General features: G+C 39.0%; 1 protein-coding gene across 2 annotated transcripts in view; it reads right to left on the reverse strand.

Annotated features, from left to right (window-relative positions):
• FBXL7 (F-box and leucine rich repeat protein 7) overlaps positions 1-21183 on the reverse strand; it is a 229938-nt gene that overhangs the window by 118766 nt on the left and 89989 nt on the right. The window contains exon 2 of one of the 2 annotated variants that reach the window (XM_075212917.1): positions 14153-14242. The exons of the other annotated variant lie outside the window; for it this stretch is intronic. Coding sequence (XP_075069018.1) covers positions 14153-14242 — 90 coding nt within the window. The remainder of the gene's footprint in view (positions 1-14152; positions 14243-21183) is intronic. 2 annotated transcript variants of the gene reach the window in all.

Raw genomic sequence — 21183 nt, forward strand, 5'->3', positions numbered from 1 at the left:
ATACAACATAAATTTACTAGACTGTCCTGTGCCCCATCTACATATCTTACCTACACCATCTTGTATTGCACTTGTGTGGCTGATAAATGAATCATTCTTTATTGGCAATAAATCTCCATTGAAATGAAATGTAAGACACTTCCATATAAAGATATTTCATATAAAGATGTTTAACGGTGACATAGTTAACTCAGGGTAAAGTGGATAGTTAAAGTATGCATTCATAGCTTTACTATTTTACATAAATTACACATGTCAAAATATTAGAGTCTCAAATAAATACTATTAATTAATTCTTGTTCTAAAAACAAAATGCACACAGTTATGCTTAGAGAGTAACAAATCTGTAACAATTTTTTATAGGCGGTTTGCAGAGGTGTAAATTTCCACAGATGCAGGAACGAGTTGTATTTTTACATCACTGTACTGCATTGTATTTGTAAATTCACATTTCACAGAATTTATATTTTATGACGATGACAACAGCAATTTATTCCACTGTGTGGTGTGGTTGATGTAAACCTGGGAACCCTTACTGAAATGAGTACGAAATTGCGCTGCAAACATTTTCCTGAGCAATTTTGAACATTTAAAATGAAATCAAATTTGAAATAAAAAACCAGTATAAACAAGTGACCTGAAGTGTCCTCGGACCTTAAAATTGACCCTAATATTTTTTTGGTGCCTGATAAGATAAAACGTGTATGCCTCTTTGGGTGCTAGAATATGTCATTTTTTGTGTGGATAAAAGGGGAGTGTGCAGGTTTTCCTTTGGTAACTCTAAATATAATCCATGCCTGACCTACATGGATCTCTGCTAATGCTACATTTTGCAATGTCTTTGATATTGAATTGTATTGATTAATAAATAATTAAAATAGAATACAACCTAATTTGAAGATTGAAGAAGAACAAAAGATTTTTATACTGTTCCCTAAATTATACATTTACATTGCAATATCAGATACAATCAAATAACATTTTTACATTTAGGTATTTCTTTAATTTATTTAATGGTGTCTCCAGAAGAAAAGACTGATAATACTATTAACAACTATTAATACTATTAACAATGGTAAACTAATGATTATAAGTAATTCACATGTCTAGAGATCAAGTATAGCCCTGGACCATCTGGTTCCCTTTGGTTCAGCACAGTGAGATTAATTATAGTGTAATTAGGCCTACTGTCCAAGTGTACAAGTAATTTGTTGCTGTCAAGGCTTTAGAAAATCTAGAAATGTTACTGAAAATGATCATTAAAACATACTGTACAAGTTACTTATAAAATGTCAGGATAAAATAAAACAACAAAATACGAACTATTATTGTGGATTTTTTCAGTCAGAGTTTTCCATGCCCAAACTTGATATAGATCTTTATGTCTCTACCTCACTATACATCTTTACTTTTATGTTCAGTTAGATGAGAAGGCCCCAATATAAGGAGCCTCCTTGCAAAGTGCACCCATAGAGTGAGGGGTGGTTGCTGCAGAGGTAACATGGCTATATTATGGAAACCGCTGGGGGCAAAAGATCCCCAGCAGGAGAGTGCCCTTAGAAAGTGTCCCCATACCGTTTGGTGGGGGAGTCGCTGCATTAAGGCAATGTTGCTATTATGGAAAAGATAAATCCCTGGATATTTGGATGGGTAGTAAGGGCCAACATGGATAAGCCCTATAGAACGGGGGAGCACTACTAGCAGCAGCATGGTCACACAGTCTGGATGTCCCTGGATTAGGGGACAGAAATTGCATTGCAGAAGGGTCCGTGGATGAGGGGGTGGTGGTACACAGACAAGGATTGTCTCTGGATACTGGGATGGATGTGTTAGAGAAGCAGTGCTATGTGTATACCTGCAGATCTGATGAGCCGAACAAGACTACTGTGCGACTGCGGTACTTCTGCTTCCAGCAGCAGCTGGTTTGTCTTTTTAAAATACACTGAAATTGTACTGTGCTGGTGAAGTTTGGAGATGAATAAAAAGTACAGAAAGAGATAGGCATTGTGTACACCTGTGATATTCGATTGCAGCCTTTCTGTTTTATACAAGAGACAGTCTGGCTCCAAACATTTGCTTATGTTTGCACTGCACCACGTTACAACACCTAACAACAAATGTGTCCACCCTCTTGAGACTTTGTAGTAAACACCCACGTTAAGCCCTGGTTCTTTATTGATTACTACACCCACCAGCTACCCAGGGTTAAGGACCACACATGGTACCAGTAGGGTTCACACACACACATATATATATATATATATACTGATAGATTGTGTATGCTCACAACTTGCTTCTGTATTTAGAGTTACACCTATCTTCAACATGTGGCCTCTTGTGCTTGGAGAGGCAAACTAGGCCAGGTTTAGGTATTTTTCCTATTTATCAAAGCCTTCTAGCTGAAGATAGGTGAAGACTATCACCGGCCAATTGGTGAGGGTTCCCCATGCAAAGGATGGCGTTAGACAAGGTGCCCACAGGAAAAAATGCTTTATTACAACAATAAAGCAATTTTCCATTGTTTGTTTTTTTTTAAGTAAAGATTTTGGGGGTTTTTTTCTATTTTTTTTACTTTTGTATTTTTATTACTGTTTATTTGTTAAATCTGGACCTGGAAACTATAAGCCAGCTCATGCATGTGCAGAGGAACCCAGCATTGGTCTGACGAGCAGTAAGACTCTGGTGTTGCAGGGGAGCTGAGCATTTCTCTCTTGTTGCATTTATTTTTACATGCATTTCAAATATTTCCAACAGTGATACTTACCTTAAGCATTTCCACTGCCTCAATGTGTATGTACGTTCAAACCAAAGCTCAACAAACACCAATGAATCTGCTACAATACTAGCATTACAAAGTCTACTATACCCAGAATAAACATACTTCATCTGGTAGTACATAATTTCACATTTTGTCTTATATATTGCTACTAAAAATCTACATGGCATAGGCGTACTGAAAATATATCCTCCTCTACTCTAGACAAGAAAAATAATAGCACTGCTGCATTAACAAATGTGTCTTGGGAGAGGATTAATTAGATTTTGATTTCCTTCTCTGCTGTTTGCTTTAAAGCTTTTGGTCTGTTGTTAAAGCTGGAATGTGTGCAGATTGTAGCATGATGTATATGAGAGTTAAACTTGGTTAAACAAAACTTCAAATAAAGTGAGAAGGAAAGATCACATTCAGCTTCTTTCCATGCTGGCACCTAAATACCATAATGTTTGCAAAAAAAAGTAACTATTTGGTGGCTGGGGGGAGGGACATTGCTATAAAAAGCTTCTCAGCCAGAGTTGATGATGTCACCAGTGCGCTTATGATTCCACATATGATGGTCTTCATGTGAGCACAAAGCATTATGGGGCATATTCAATTATTGGCGTTCTAACCAAAATTAACACGCTACGCACACTATTACCGTCATTACGGTAATAGTGCGCATAAATACCGGTATCACGGTACTTTTCTCGCTGGATTTCAGCTCGCAGCTCCCTGAACCGGCTTACTATTACCGTAATACAGGTAATAGTTTTTCAGCGGCAGAAACAGCCGAGAATTGAATATGCGCCTGAATATCTTAAAAATATTTTAGTTTTCACAATGTGACGCTGACCTCATCTGCAAATTGTAGAATGTAGAGGAGGGTTTTTTATTTTTTTTACAGGATATTAGTCTTAAAAAAAAAAGTGCTTGCCATGGAAACTTTGGAGGTGGTCATTTTAGTCGGCTAAACCAACTGTCATGTGAATGCCACCTAGCATTTCAATTTGAACCAGGGACATCACTGATAACAGCGCTCGGGTCATGGGCTTGATTACGACCAGGGTCCTATCTGTGTGGAGTTTAGTTTGTATGTTCTCCCAGTGTACGTGTGAGTTTTCTGGTTTCCTCCCACAGTCCAAAAACATATCGGTGTGTCAGTTGGCTTCTGGCAAAATGGACCCTAGTTTGTGTGTGTTTGAAATTAGAATGTAAGTATCTGATGTGAATGGCTACCTATCTACTGTACAGTGCTGCGTAATACTATTGGCGCTATGTAGACAATAATAATGACTGCAATTGGGAGCCTAGCTAATATTCTAAACTTGGCACTTGTGCAATACTTTTTTGTTTGTCCATTTGTGATCAAATGATATCACCCCATTTAATCAGTTGTTGCCCACTAACCCATGCTGTTGAAACTCATTTTTTGTTAAGGTAACTTATTTATTAATATGGTATAAAGAGCAATAAAATCATCAGCCGCATACTATCTGAAAGTTGATATCTGAATGGCTGCTATGAGTTACAGCACATTATTGCACTTTGCACCATATAATTAAAAAAATATTATTAAGTTTTTCAAGCATGGGGGGGTCTATGCACCAAGCTTAATTGATTTGCTATGCATTAACTGCCTAACAGAAATCTCCTCCGTTTAGGCAAATATCGTGCAGCATTACAGTCCCAATAGATTACTATGGGGACTGCAATGTTCTGCAATGCATCAAGCTTTGATAAACTTTGCATGGCAAAGACAGGTAACGCCATCTGCCATTTCCTATGGGATTCTGCTGAAGCCTCTTCAGCTTCGCAGAATTCGTTACAAGGTTAGTACATACTTGCCAACTCTCCCGAAATGTCCGGGAGACTCCCGCATTTTGCGAGAGTCTCCCGGACTCCCGGGCGAGTGTGGCAATCTCCCTGATCGGCAAAATTCGGTTTAAACACCGCGATTCACCCGGAATCGCGGCGTTTAGCCCCGCCCCCGCTGTAAAATGACGCGATTTGCGTCATCGCATCAAGGGGCGGGGCCAAAATGACGCGATCTCAGCGCCCCGCCCCCAGTACGCCCACGTCCCAGCCGGCATCTCCCGGAAGCCAGAAAACAAATGTTGGCAAGTATGGGTTAGTAGTACTGTGCACGCAGCACTTCCTCCTATCACTGTCGGTAAATAGAAAATTAGATCACAGGAGAGGGGTCACTTCGTCTGGGCACCGCATATTATTGATCCATAGATCCCTAACTGTTAAGTAGCATTATTATTATACAAATGATGTAGACAAATCATTGCACTGCATTGCATAGTATAACCACTCATTATATTAATATGAAATGATCTGACACAGAAATAGATAAAACATTGCATATGCCTTTTTCTGCAGTTCTTCCTGAAGTGTATTAAATAATGACTACATACACTCAATAATATACTGGGACCTGAGGTGCGAAAGTAAAGTGAGGCTTTTGTTACAACATAGCAGATTCAACAGAACTGTGTAAAAAATAGCACAACACATATTTAACATATTCAGTCTGCAGATTCAACATTCACATATCCAACGCTTCCAATTTCACAATAATGGTGTTTATAAATAGTTATGTAATAGTGAATTTCAAAAGCTTACTTCCCAACAGCCACAATTTAGGTGGGATAGTCACACTTTGAGGGCTCTGTCCCCCACCATTATTTCAGGAAATGCATGGATTAGCATGTCAAAACTGCAAAGTCTACTGAGGGTGCAAAATTGCCTTTTCAAATGGGAGGAGCTAGGTGAATCCAGATCAGGGCATTTCCTGATGAGTACTCATGATGCACACTCGTGCACCACATACTGTGTCCACATACAAAAGTGAAATTGTGACAAAATATATAAACAAACTTCAAGGTGAAGTGCTACTGGTTTAGTGGGTGGTCGCAGAGCCTTTTACCTGGACCTTTTGTGTGCTTAGAGTTAGTGGAGATTGGACCTTGCCCTAAACCTTCATTGCAACTTCCAGGCACACTTAGTATGGTAAAGTGAATTTATAGTCACAATACTGCCAATGTAAGAAAGTGACACATAACAAATGCAGTCCCGATGTTCCCGTATTCTCAGGCGCTGTTTGCAACATAAATAAGGCTTTACTTTTGTCACATGCAAGCTAAAAACTGCAAATATGTATTGGTGATTTAATTCACAATATTAGCTTGCTGTGGCTCAGATGCACTCTGTTTCTAACCATAGTAAAATATCATATCATATTTTCTTAAGTATCATACTTGCAGTAGTCATGTTCGGTATGCAAATGAAGGGAAACGTATGACCTGTTGTGTGGAGATAATATCATCTTTGTAAGACATTCTGTTGAAATGTTTGGCCTGTGTAAAGAAACCTGACTTGAAAGGAGATTGCACAGAGGTCATAAACACCTAAATGGCAATTACACAGACTTTCTAGTTCTGAAATCACAGGAAGGGATCCTGTAACTCTAAGAAATTGTTCACTTTTGCGGAGTCAATGCCAAATTGAGGAGTGTCCCTTTTTTCTGATTCTTCCAGCAAAAAGAAACTTGATAATTCGTAAGATTATCATTTCTGAGTTTTAGTCCTTTTTATTTTAAAAAAATCTGTTGTATTATATATTTGATTATCATTTTGATAGTTAAGCATTGTGGATTTATTTTCCATAATAAATTACTCTTAATAAGTTCAGGTCTCTGTGTTCTTACAAATTAATGTGTCAGGCTTGGTATTAAAATGCTACATAGTTGAAACAGGAGATCGTTTGGTTTATGATAACTGATGAAAGTAAATTTTGACAGATTAGTTTAAAGGGAGAACCAAAGACTTCCTGAGTAAGAGTGTCTGCTTCTCACAAAGAATCTTTGTGGCATAATTGGTAAAGCAAAGATTGAGTAGTGTGTGGCATAGATAGAGAAAGATTTAATCATTTTAGACAGACCAGGCGGTTGTTTGTGACTATCCCTTTGTTGAACACACATCAAGCAGGCTCAGGTGAGTGCTGGATTGTGACAAACTGGTGGCAGCCATGTGATATTAATCATCCAAAGTCAGTACCCACTAACATATTTCTGGGACTAATTTCACATACTCCCACCTCTCTCACAGAAATAGTCCACTTTAAAACCGGCCTCCTCCAATTTTGTGCAGCCTGTGATAGTATGCTGCTAGCACCATCAGCTTTCCTCAGTAAAGTAAACTGGGCCTCCGTATGTAATATCTTGGTAGCATTGCCCAAATTGACTCTAGCTGACAGGGGCATCTTTTCCTTGTGGGCCACTCCGATAGGCTTGGTGGTTGCTTCTCCAGCTGTTGTAAGAAGCTGTTGCAGGCGTTGCCTTTTGTCATCCAATCGGCGACACTGGTCTTGCTAGAATGGGGTACAGAGCTTCCCACAATAATAAACCTCTTGAGCAATTTCAAAACTCTCATCTAGACAATCCAGCTGTTCCACAAGACTCATGTTGTATCCAAGAATAAGACTCCACATGCAATACTGGCTGAAAACATCGTTTGGGTCTTCTTATGCCTAGTTGAGGTGTCTGATGATCTCACTGTGAGTATTGCTGTGGCAGGAGACACCTCGCAGCTGACATTCTAGCTCTACCAGATTCATCCTATTAAGTGGATCCTTTTGGATCTGGAACATTATACCCACTTTAATCCTCTGGTGCTGTCTTGGTCCCCAGCTCAGGTTCTATATTACATTGTTTCTTTACATCATCCTCCACTAATGCGCAAACTAGTGCCTTTTTAGTTTTCTCTCCAGTCAAAACCTCGCTGCTCACAGAGGGCAATTAAAACTTTATTATCTATTTCGTTATAAGCAGCTGCCATTTCTGCAGTCCTTTGCACAATAAAATAGGAAAGAAAGTAAGAGAGAAGGGAGGTGAATTGCACATATGTCTTAGTGAAAAAATAGTAAGAATTGAGATTTGTCCTTGTGAACAAGGCTGTATTCTTCTGGATACTACCAGTCCTTAAGTGTAGGGAATAATTATTTAAACCAAGCACCTAATGCTCTAAAAAATAGAAAAATACCATAAGTTGCCAACCAATGTCAGGGACACCAGCCTCTGATCTCATAACTTGAAATAATTTAAAAGTATATCACCTCTATTTTGTAAGGAAACTCCTCCTGACTACCTTTAAATGTCACAAACCACACTCTGCACTCTTGTGACTTGGACATTTACTGTAAGGGGGACACAGGATTCCAGCGATCAATCTTGCACTCACCTACCGCTAGGTTTACAGATCTAACTGGTCTCTTCCCCAACACAGGCATCCACTTCAACAATTCTCAACTGCCACCATCTACATAAAAGACCCGTAGGATGCCAATGATTTAATTACCCAATTTCGCACACTCTCTGCTTGGATAGCTAAAAGAGTTAACACTTCTCACACTGGTATTTAAAGGCTTAACACAGCCAAGCAATTAAGCTCTTCTAAAAAGGCAGTGAATTTGTTTAGAGCAATAGGGACAGCACTTATTACATTTTATATTTAATATACAAAAAAGCACAATACATACAGATTGTAAAAACAATTAACAAAAGATGACATAACATAAAGCAAAACATATAAAATAAAAAGGAGACACTTCAGAGTATTATCTTACATACTAGTTGTATAATCTGTGCCAAGGGAAATTGGCTTGTAAAATGGACAGCTTATGAATATGGATTGATTTCCCAGAAGTCTGACAATATCTTGTAAGTGGTATCATCTTTTAAAGACACTTTTCCACCTTTCCCCTCCTACAGCGGTTAGTCTACAGGGGAGGCCTGTGACACAGTTTTACAAGTATAATTTACATCTTTCATGTTTAATTCCCGATGCTAAAATGTAACATATCTTTTCTGGGGTGTGTCACACAGAACTAATTTTATTATTAATATCTTCATGTACCAAACATAGGTCAAGTGGATTAGTTTAAGAGATACTCATTTCCTCTCAATCCCTCTATGACAGAGCTTTATTCGACTTATGGGTTGCCCTTAATCATCCTATTTATAAATATGTTGTTAATTACATTAAATGTAAGTGGTATTTTGGAAATGGAATTATATTTGTGTAAGTATCTTTGCTATGACAGTTCCCTGATATCTCTTTAGGTCCCAAAAACACTCCAATACCAAGACATAGCTCCCCCATGAGGTGCATGAGGCTATTCAGTTCTCCCTAAAAGTGACAATGCTATCTTGTAGTTCATGGGTCTGCTAGTACTATGCAGGGCAACAAAATAGACACAGGCCAGTATTCCCGGCCTCACATTTTATACATTGAGTTAGGTCATTCACCCTGTGAGAGCAGGGCTTTGCTTTGAAGTCATCTACATTTCACTCTAGGGTGCAGAGTAACAGAAATTATACATGGATTTATTTGATATACAATATTTACAATGCAGTCCCTTATGATTATGCTTTATTCATCACAGTTATGTTATGGGTTAATCCTTATAACTGTATGTCCTCCCTTTTCACTACAGAGAGAAACAGATGTATGTTCTTAGCTACAGATAAGTGACCAATGCCAATTGATGTCACCTGTCATAAAAGCTAAAGTCTCTTTTTAAGGTTATATCAATATCATCAATAATATCCAACAACAGACCCCTCACATTCTTTGTGATTCTGTGATATCTCTGGACATCTTAACTGGGTGACTGGAGCCTGAGCAGTTGGGATAAGTTAGATCAGAGGCAAAAATAGTGAGCTGTGGCCCCGTTTCAGGGAGGAAGGAATGATGTAATATAAGGACACAGGAAAATTTAATATTTTCTCAAATATCATATTTACAGGAGTTATGTCTGGTAAGCAAATAAAGGGAAACGTATGACCTGTTGTGTGGAGGTAAAATAATCTTTGCAGTACTTTCTGGTAAGATGTTAGGCCATTGTATAGAATCCCTGACATAAAAGGTGCTTTGAAAAGATGATTGTAAAATTCATTTGCATGAACACAAACTTTCTGTTTCTGACTTCACAGTGAAGGGTGGCTGCTTAAAATGTTCTGTAAATCTAACAGATCTGTTCACTTTTGTAAGTCAATTTCATATTGAGAAGTGTTCTAGTGAATTCATGCTCTCCAAGTGATCATAAATGGTCAGAAGTCTATTTCTCTATGTTTACTCCATTATAATTATATTTATAACAAACTACTGTATTATACCTTTGTATGTCATTTGTGATAATTATTTTGCACCTTAAGCATTCCTTTTCTGCAGTAGATTATACTTAATAAATTCATGTCTCTGTGTTCTTTTGAATTCATCTGACAAACTTAGTTTGGTATTATAACATATTAACGTATTAAAGGCGATCATTTGGTTTATGATAACTCTGATTAAAGTAATTTATGATAGTTTAGACAAAGGTAGAACCAAAGGCTTTCTGAGTAAGAGTGGCAGCTCTTCAAGCCAAACCATGGTGGTGGCATAATTGGTAAGACAAAAGCTAGTGTGTGAGTTAGGCAGGGAGGGTTTTAATAATTTTCAAACAGGCCAGGTGGTTGTTTTTGATTGACCATTTGCCATATACACATCACGCAGCCTCAGGTGAGTGCTAGATTGTGACAACTGAGCACAAGTTTAATAGAATAAAAACAGGAAAAGTTTTTTTAAAAAAAATAGGACAACATTAAAATTAATGAAAGGAAGGTCCTAAATTGAAGGTAAGTAGCACTTTCAATTGACATTTTTATTCTTCCGAACATGCTCATTTCCGCCTGGACCTGAAAACCCCAAAGGTCGCACAGATCATTTTTAAGAGGGCAGTTTCTAAACTTTTGATGCACTTTTTTATGCACTAGACGGACAAAGTGCAGTCATGCACATAATAAAATGCACTGTGGAGCATATTTCTGGCTTATAAATGACTCTCATTGTGTCACGAGCTGAGATGGCTCGTGTTTACCTTCTGCTTGCGCCCTCCCGTTACCATGACGACCGGGACGTCACTTCCTTCATGATTAATTATTTTTATTTTGCGCATGTTCCCGGTTGTCTCCCTTATGCCGGGACGTGGCGCCGACAGAAAGAGCATCCTGGACGTCGCCCTGGTGACGACCAGGGCGCTCTTTCTCTCAACGCTGCGTCCCGGCATAAGGGGGACAACCGGGCACGTGTGCAAAATAAAAGAAATTAATCATTAGCCTTCTGCGGCTAATTACATCTCCCTGTGCCTCGGATTCCAGATTGGCTGAAACAGGTTTTTAAGGCAGGAAGGGCCTAGCCTCCCTGCCGGTTATAGCTTCTGTTCACACACTTCCTGACCTACTTCATATCCCTGTGGATACTCTGCCTGTAATTTGGATTATTCCCTGTTGTGACCTTGGCTTGTTCTGGACTCTGCTCTTTGCAGATTGCCCCAGACCTCTTCTTGTTTATTGGATTCTCGTTGTTTGCAACCTGCCCTGACTTCTGGCTTGTTTCCTGGTAATCCTGCTCACTTTTGACCCATGACCTCTGGCCTGTCCCCGGTTCCTGTCTCCAGTATTCCGGCTTCCTCCACTCTGCAGTACGGTTATACTGATAAGCCTTTACTACCCTATAGCTTAAATTCTGGGGGCATCTGATACAACATCAGTTCTAGAGGAAAGGCGGCTGCTAAGGGTTCTAAAGGCTTGTCTAATAAGCGTAGCCCTAACACATTGTTTAGTTTCAGAGTATAAAGTAAAAAATCCCTCATTTTGTTAGCACATATTTACCCCATATTTTGTAATTCTTTTCTCACAGCAATGTTACATTAGCCAAGGATGAGGGTTACATTGTGTTACTCAGCAGAGAGATATGTATAGCATAACGTAATGAATTATGAGAAATACACTGTGATTAGTGCAGCAAATGGCGGTTCTAAAGGCAGGAAGGAATTCATCATGTAGTTCATCTTAAATCAGGGAATAGCATCACATGCTGTTTATCTTTGCAATCTACTTACTGCAATCTATTTTACAATTAGTTATTTTTCCTACGGCAGCTTCATCAATGTAAAAATGTGCAACTCCTCAAGTTACACAAACGTTAGACACAATTAAGCAGACTGTAAATACATCCTATGGAGAAAACAACAATGTAACCAATAATTCACTACGCTTTTTTGGCCTGATAGCAGAGGTATTTAAAAGATCACTACAAAATGATTTCATCCGTTTCTATGCCAGCACAGCACTAACAGAGAAGGCAGGAGGGGATTGCATAGGGGAAAAAAAACATTAAATAAATAACATTCTTGAATTGTTTTAAACAGAGGCTGGCTGAAAGCCACTATGAATCAGCCAATGAGTATACATCTGGACCCATTCCACACTGCTTTTTTTTTCCAAATTCCAAAAGCCTTTAGACAAAAAAAAAAGAAAAGACGAGACGTACTGTCTTCAAAATTTGCTTTGTTCCTCTGAAAAAGTAAGATAGGAAAAGATTTGTAAAACGCATCTCTAAAGAAATACAGTTTATAGACTAGAATAACAAGTTGATGACTGTGCTGTGGCCCTGGGTCACAGCTTCTATAAGAAAAAGACCAAATGAAAAAAGATAAATTACATTCTCACCAAGGCTGTTATTTGCATTGAGAAGCAGAGTTATAACTATTGGAGGGTCTAGTTTTACACACTAAAGGGCTGATGCAGAGATAAATGCAGCTTGGATTTCACTTACGGGACGAAAATATGCAAATATAAAAAGTGTACTACCGCCCATAATCTGTATGCGATCCATCTCATGTTGTGACCAGCTCTGCATCTGTAGCATAAATGCCAGGTTTATGGCAGGCATACTCACACCCAGACACATACTGTACACAGAACAGATCATAAGCACAATATAACTTTGTAAACATTTGTTTTCATTGCGAAACACGCATTTACTATTAGGCTTCATATAACCTTTCTTCTCACTTACGCATGAAAGTAGAACTTTTTTTTCCCTTGCAAAATACAAAAATATGCAAGAGCAATGGAGAAAGCATCTACTAGCTTCAGAGGTGAATTTTGTAATCAGGCAATCAGAAATGTTTAGCTAGTGTTAGCGATCGTCAATGTGCATTTGCACTAGACCCCAGGCTGGTGTAAATAATATGGTTTTAATGAAAATAACACACACATAGACACAAAGCCAAATTAAGACCCTGTGGCCTTATGCAAGACCTGTCATCTGATCGTTCCTTCCAAAATGCTTTTCTCATCAATATGGATAATAATCCTCCTTTAACACAAAATTTGCTGATCTTTTATTTTTATTGGAATCTGGAGAAAGTACCAGAAGCCACCACAAGGCTGCACCTTTCCCTTTACCTTTGCTGCTTGGCACTCTCTTAGATGGTTGCTCTGCAGTGATTGGCTGCTGAACTATCAATCACAGCAAAGACAGTGTGCCTACACCTCTCTTGTAGGTCCAAAGCTAACAGTAGTAAAGCAGTGACTCTGCCTTTTTACAGGCGCAGTTTCCAAAAGTGAAATGGTTTCCAAATTGGAAAGTGAAACCTGCAGGTTCGCAGAGTGTGGTCATCTTAATTTATTCTTAGTTTTACTGATCTGTATTGTGTTCCCTACAGTCTATACAATAGCCTGTTGTGTTCACAATAAATTCACAATAGTTATGCATCATTTTGAGATATATCATTATATTCCCTTATAGGATAACATGTACTATATAATACCAGAAATAGAATGGTGATGTTGCCAAATAGGACAGTGAAAGCAGCAGGATCACAGAGTGTGGTCATCTTAATTTATTCTCAGTTTTACCGATCTGTATTGCATTCCCCACAGTCTATACAATAGCTCTCTATGTCCACAGTAAATTCACAATAGTTTTGCATAATTTTGGGATATATATTATTCTATTCACTTAATGGATAACATGTACTATATAATACAAGCTTTATTGCACACTGCTAAATATTGTAGATATTTATATTTAAATATCTAAATAATATATTTATATTTTATTTATTTATATTTTATATATTTATAACCGAATGCTGCAATTGGGAAGTTTAATGTAGACCTTTCTACGTGCAGCACTGCAAGTGGCACGTAATTTGCTTTTATTGTTATAAATGTTCCAAAAAGGCTATCTGTATCTGTCTGCCTGTTACTACTAATGCATGGTTATAATGGAATTAAACAAATAAAAACAGACTTTAATAATGCAATGTTTCCATAATCTGACCTCTTCTAAAATGTATTACCACAAAATGTAATAATAACCGGTTAAACACTTTAGTTGCATTTCTATTGTTAGAACTCGGAGTCAAAATAAACTATTTAGATAAATGGTTTTGACATTCATCTTCATGAGTGTAATAACAACACACTGCCAATATAGACAGCAGGGCTTGACTCCCGGGGCTGGCAAAAGCAGATAATTATGAGGAGCAGATGTGTACCTTCACTAGTAGCCACATTCTTCAGGGCTTTAGTCGGCGTGTGATCTGTACTTGAACTCACGTCGGATGAGATGCTTGAGCTGCCTTTGCCTACGATAAAAAAACAAAGACAGATATAAAATAAGAACTACAGGAATTAATTAACAGAGATATAGGCCCATATCTATTACTATGCAGCGATAACACACAATCTTTTATCGTCACAATATACTAATGAAATATTGCCGGCCACTAGTTGACAGTGCTAAGAATAGTCTTACTGGACCAGTGTTAGTGCATGCATGACCCACTTGTAAGAAAAAAGATAATTGAAAACATATTAATAAAGCTAAAAATATGTAAAAAAAAAACATTAAAAAATCATCCTCCCTGTTTTACAAATTAAAAAAATCTTTACTTTAAATACATAAATATGTTTTTTTTAATTAATATAATCTACGAAAAGGAAGAATGCAGTGGTACATGTGTTGGCGTTATTATATAGGCTTCCCCATGTTGCAAAGTCCAACCATGACTACACTTAGTTATTATACATGTGTACTATGCTTACGTTTACCTATATATCTATCTGTCTATGACTTCATCTAGTGAATGTTCAGAGCATGTGCAGATACTTTATGTTGCCATATAAATAAATGTATCCATACATACATATTATAAATGCACAGTGTAAAGAGGAGAAACAGAATAAAGCTACTGCTGTTAGCCCTGGTTCATTCCTAGTGAAATGCAGACAGTTCAGCAAAAATAAGGGGCCTATTTATGAAAGGAAGAAAATACCTTTCTCTCATGAAAATGGAGGTTTTCGCCGGAGCTAGGGCTTCTTATATATCAAACGCTTACCGATGGCTATTGCTGGCGTTAGACCACAATGGAGAAAAGTTTTGCTGGGTATCTCCCCATGCAAATTATGTTGCTATATGGTGGATACATAATAAATTACAGACACATATGGGAAAAGATAAGCTAAAAAATGCATGCTTTTGTAAATAAAACCTGACCTTTGGCTCATGTTACAATATTAACTTCACATACTACATAAAAAATTATATTTTATACAATACAAAAAACTGCAATGCAAATGCTTAAACTGAGTCTATCCAATGTCAGGCTACAGGACTCTAGGTTATATTTAGGAAGTATTGAAGAGCTAAAAATGCTGGCTCTTTCACTGTTTTTGTTATTTAACGGATTAAAGTCAGAGAAATCTTAGATTTCTCCGTCATTAACCTGATGATCAGAACTTACAGCTGTCACCATCAGGGCCGCCGAGAGGGGGGGGGAGCGGGTACTAATTACCCGGGCCCGGCATGTCAGGGGGCCCGGCCCGGGCCCTTGCGCTGCTGATTTTTTTTAATTTTTTAATTTTTTTTTTCAAAACGTTTTTTTTCCTTTCCTTTTTTTTTTTTTTTTTTGGGGGGGGGGGGGGGGGGGCTCGGTCGTTGGTGGGGGGAGCAGGCTAGTTTAAAAAAAAAACAAAAACATACTCACCTGATCGCGGAGCCGGCATCCCTCCTCTCTGCTGCTCTGTGCTCTATTCAGACTGTCTGAATGCTGGGTGTGATGTCATCATGTCATGCCCAGCATTCAGTCAGTCTGGAGCACAGAGCAGCAGAGAAGACCAAGAGAGGAGAAAAGGTAAGTGAAGGGAGGAAAACGAGGGGGGCACAGAGGGGTTAAAAAACGGGGGGGGGGGGGGGCAGCATGACAGAGGGGTTAAAAAATGAGGGGGCACAAAGGGGTTAAAAAACGGGGGGGCAGCATGACAGAGGGGTTAAAAAATAAGGGGGGGCACAGAGGGGTTAAAAAACGGGGAAGCAGCATGTCAGAGGAGTTAAAAACGGGGAAGCAGCATGTCAGAGGGGTTAAAAAATTAGGGGGAGCACAGAGGGGTTAAAAAACGGGAAAGCAGCATGTCAAAGGGGTTAAAAACGGGGAAGCAGCATGTCAGAGGGGTTAAAAAATGAGGGGGAGCACAGAGGGGTTAAAAAATGGGAAAGCAGCATGTCAGAGGGGTTAAAAATTGAGGGGGGAGCACAGAGGGGTTAAAAAACGGGAAAGCAGCATGTCAGAGGGGTTAAAAAATGAGAGGGGCACAGATGGGTTAAAAAATGGGAAAGCAGCATGTCAGAGGGGTTAAAAATTGAGGGGGGAGCACAGAGGGGTTAAAAAATGGGAAAGCAGCATGACAGAGGGGGTGAAAAAATGAGAGGGGCACAGATGGGTTAAAAAACGGGGCAGTATGGCACAGTGGGGTTAATAAACAGGGGTCAGCATGGCACAGTGGGGTTAAAAAATGGTGGGCAGCATGACACAGTGGGGTTACAAAGGGGGGGGGGAGGCATGGCACAGTGGGATTGAAAAAGGGGGGGAGCAGCATAGTATAGTCTGATGAAGGGGAGCCAGATGAAGGGGGCAAAAACAGCATGGAGGGCACAGTGTGATCATAAGGCATGGCGATGATGAAGGGGCACATTATTGTAATATTGGAGCTGGAGGAAGGCCTAATTATTAATCGTGGGTGCTATTGATTTAACGCTGGGGCTGGCTGTAATTTTCTAAATGTAGCCATTTTTTTTTCAAAATAGGTCCTTCAACATTTCTGGATCCGGACAAGCCACAACTAAAGAAAGCAGCAGCCACAGGTGGAGAAAGTGAGAAGAACAGGTAGGAGAGAGCAGCACAGTGTGTGAAATGTTGTGATTCTAGTAGGGACAATACCAATTTTCGGTGAATGTTGTGTCCAATGTAAGGTGTAGGCCAAGACTGAACTGTTTGTGTACACACTGCATTGTTTGTATACTACCCTGTGGTGGTAGATGTCCTGAAAGTCAGGAGTGCTTAAACATATGTGACGCTCCGGCGAATTGAGAGCCTAGTGGTTTTTATGTTAGCCACGCCCCAATGGCACGTTTGCCACGCCCCCAAATGCATGACCGCACCTCCCAAAATTTTTGCACTGCCGTTTGGCTAGCCACGCCCCTGAATATATGACCATATACCTAAAATTTTGGGGCTTACTTCACTATGAGGGGGGCCCCATGAATTTGTTGTACCCGGGCCCTGAATTCTTCTTGGCAGCCCTGGTCACCATAGACCTCTATAGGGACAGGAGCAATCATTAATTTATTAACAAATCTCAAGTGGTATTTCATCATGCATCGCTGAGATTTGCAGTAATGTATATTGATTGTCGCAACACAGTATTAATAAATAGTGCTCTGGGTGTGATGCATGCCATCACAGTCCTCTGTACTGCTTATGACAAAAGTGATTTATTGTGCAGCCTATTCAATGCAGAGCCATTTTTAAAGATAAACGTCATAAAGGCAGAATAATATAATAATCAGGCAAGGATCCTATAGTGTTTTGTAATTATGGGCATATTTAGTAATACATGGCGATAGGGCTGATTTTCTACCACCGCTTATCGCAGGGTCCATCTTCATGAATTATCATTAAAATCAAGACTTTAATAAATAGAGCCCACAGTCTTAATGAAAAGTAGTGATATTTATTTCCAGGACCACAGTAATGTATGAATTGCATGGCGCCCATTCGAAAACACTGTATTATTTGCAATTATTTTATTTGCTTTGTTGTGCATATTTTGTTGGACATTTTCTTTTTTAGAAGTTTTAGTTGTTACTTAGAGTGCCTGTAACGGCTTCATTGCTGAGTAACATGAGAGAGATGTTATTCACAAAGGCTATGCACATATGTCTTAACTAATGTGCCCTGAGAAGACAGTTAAACATGAATCTGGTGCATTACATACCTGGGGGTAAATGTATTACTGTCCGGATTCTTCAACTCCGGCGTGTTCAGTGTCTTCGGCGATTAAATTTAAAGCGGCGCTGCATTGTAAAGGGAAACTTCCCTTTACAATGCAGCGCCGCTTTAAATTTAATCGCCGAAGACGCTGAACACGCCGGAGTTGAAGAATCCGGACAGTAATACATTTAGCCCCTGGAGTTTGGCATTCCACTTGATCTGGCATATCCTCCAATATCTGAGATGGTCTGGTGATATTCTCCTTGGTGACCCTTAAGCAAAAGCCAGTATTGTGGGGGGGACATGGGTGGACCACAGCAGACATGAAGGGACCAGCAAGATAGAGTGAAATGCCAGACCTCAGGTAAGAAATATTGTGGATTAATATTTAAGTATGGAATTCACTTCATGAGAAACACACAATGCTGAAGAAACATTATTCTTAGGCCACCCATCTGTTCTGTTGTTTTTACTAGCATCATTTATTTGACTGGCTTAAGCAGTGCATAGTTGCCAACTCTCCTGGAATGTCCGAAAGATCAGGGCAACTTCCCGGGTAAATGCCCTGTTTGTTGGAGAAGTGGGTGGGGGCAGGGCTAAATGTATCCTTCTGGAACCGCCCCTGCTTTGATAGGCCGTAATTGACAGCGTTTGACAGGGGTGGGACCTAATGATGCAAATCGCGTGGTCATGCCCCTATGATGGACCCTCCTCCCAGACAGCTTGATGCCAATGTTGGCAAGTATGAAGTAGTGTGCTAGTGATGGGAAATCTAGTTCATTTTGAAGATTAGTTCATTCTGATCTAGTTCACACAAAAGATTAGTTCAAAAGATTAGTTCATTTCACTCATTTCACTCAGTAATTCATTTCACTCATTTGACTGAGTAGTTCATTTAGCTCAGTTAGTTCAGTTAGATTACTGGCTCTGGAACACTGCTGAGAGAAGTGATTGGAGACATAGATCCAGTCTATTACACATACTGTAGGCATATATACTACTACCTCATTAGATGAGTTATAGTCCTGTTAAAATGATCAGATAAGTTTAATATGTCAGATCATTTTTAATATTTTAAAAAGGGCAATCACTTATACAAAAAGTAGTAGTGACATGTTGAGCTCTGCAAAGTTAATTACATTTTCATTATTATTTTTTATTTCCATAATATGCAAATGAAAAAGAGTATTATAAAGTGTCACTTTTTTGCTTTTAAAATTGAGATCAGTGCAATCAGGATATAGGGGAGATGTATCAAACCTTAGGGGGGAATTTTTACAGCTGTAAAAAGACCCAAAATAGGCATCATGTCACTGGGGGCGGGGCCAAAATAGCGCAATTCATGAAGCCCCGTCCCTACACCCATACCCCGCTCCAGGAACTCCCAGACATAACCAACATAATGTTGGCAATTATGACTAATCAGGTTCTGTAATTTATCTAGCAGAGTCTAGAAAATGGCAGAAGTTGATTAGTTGCTATGGTCAATGTTTCCACTTTATCTCTCTTGAGGGTTTAATACATCTCCCCTGTATATATGGTGCAGTAAACAGAACTACAGTATATAGCATGCAGCACTCAGCAGTGCAGTGTGTCTTGAGCTGACAGGGAAGGGAATGTATCCTGTGACTCATGAGCTAAATGATCTAAATGATTGAAATTATTCGGAGAGTGGAATGATTAGGAGAGTGGAATGATTCGGAGAGTGGAATGATTCGGAGAGTGGAATGATTCAAAGAGTGGAATGATTCAAAGAGTGGAATGATTCAAAGAGTGGAATGATTCAAAGAGTGGAATGATTTGAATAGTGAAATGAACTAGATGAACTAATGAACTCCTGAGAGAATGACTCATGACTCACAGTCAGTGATCAGCTCCAGAGTCTCACACAATGTCTGAGCACAGCAGTGCCACCTCATGAGTATTAAATGAGAGAGCTGAATAGAAACAAAAGAGCCAGTGGGAATGAGACAGTGAGTGAGGCTGCTGGAGCTGCTCGGCTTTATCTCTAACTCCTCCCACTTGTTTTAGTTCCTGGTGAACTAATCTTTGCCAGAGCTGTGAACTAAATGAATTAGTTCACTTTGAAGATTAGTTCATTTGAACTAATCATTCGTGAACTACCCATCACTATAGTGTGCATATGTTCTTGTAGCATTGCACACCTGCATCACAAGAAAACTTGCCAACTGTTTTATGTGCACGGCAAACTTCATTTCACAGGAGTGTCATATTTTCTTGTTTTGTTTACAAAAATTGGAAGGCCTAGTTATGCTTTACTTGCAGTAAGCAATTAAGTGAAATAGTTCACCCTCCATACCAAGTTGCCAAGCTGCAGTGGTCAAAGAGGAACATTTAAGAATATTATAGTACTTTTTGACAATATGTGCCATATATGCAAATATGTCATAATATATTAACTATGCAGATTTCTCTTGCTTTCTAATAATTCTAACAGCTACAAAGGCCACACACTAAATGCTTATCTTTTCAACCAGCATGCGGTCTGAAAGTCTGTTTGTTAAAGTCATACATTCTCTGGTTGAATGGCCCATTTAGTCAGCTAATGATGCAGTAACAATAGTCATGTGTGTAACATAAATCTAGAAGAACACTGTTGTGTTGAGTAAAAATTGCCTAAATTATTATTTGAGTAGACCGCACAGGCATAGCACAACACAGTGTTTTTACTCCTTGAAAACTGTGACCATACTTAAAGGAGTATCATAGTATTCTTAGCATTAAGCAGTGTCCATTGATATAAACAATGCTACAAATAATGTGATTATTCTTTGAATATTTTTAATATTTACAAATTAATGCAACTCCCTGGTAGTCTAACATCAGAATAACTACCTATGTAGATGGCAAAATGGCTAGCATTTCTCTGTGGTCTAGGGTTTGACTCCATCCTGGGCCCTATCTGTGAGGATTTTGTACTCCCCATGTTTGCATGGGTTTTCACTGGTTCCCACACTCCAAAGACATACTGGTATGACAAAATCAATACTAATGTGGGTGTGCCTGTGTGGTAGGGAATATAGATTGTAAGCTCCTTGGGGCAGGGACTGATTAATAAATAGGTATAAGCAGTGGGCGAATTGGGATGCTATTGCCTTCACTGTAACTTCCATTCACTTACATTTTCCATACAGCCACTTCTAAATTTCCATTTTTTTGATCACTGGGTATAATGTGATCAACCTCAATATTAAGGTCTTTGAAGAAAACAAACACAAAAAAAACCTGTATTTCCC

This window comes from Mixophyes fleayi, chromosome 5 (assembly GCF_038048845.1).
Source record: "Mixophyes fleayi isolate aMixFle1 chromosome 5, aMixFle1.hap1, whole genome shotgun sequence".
Classification (NCBI taxonomy): Eukaryota; Metazoa; Chordata; class Amphibia; order Anura; family Limnodynastidae; genus Mixophyes; species Mixophyes fleayi.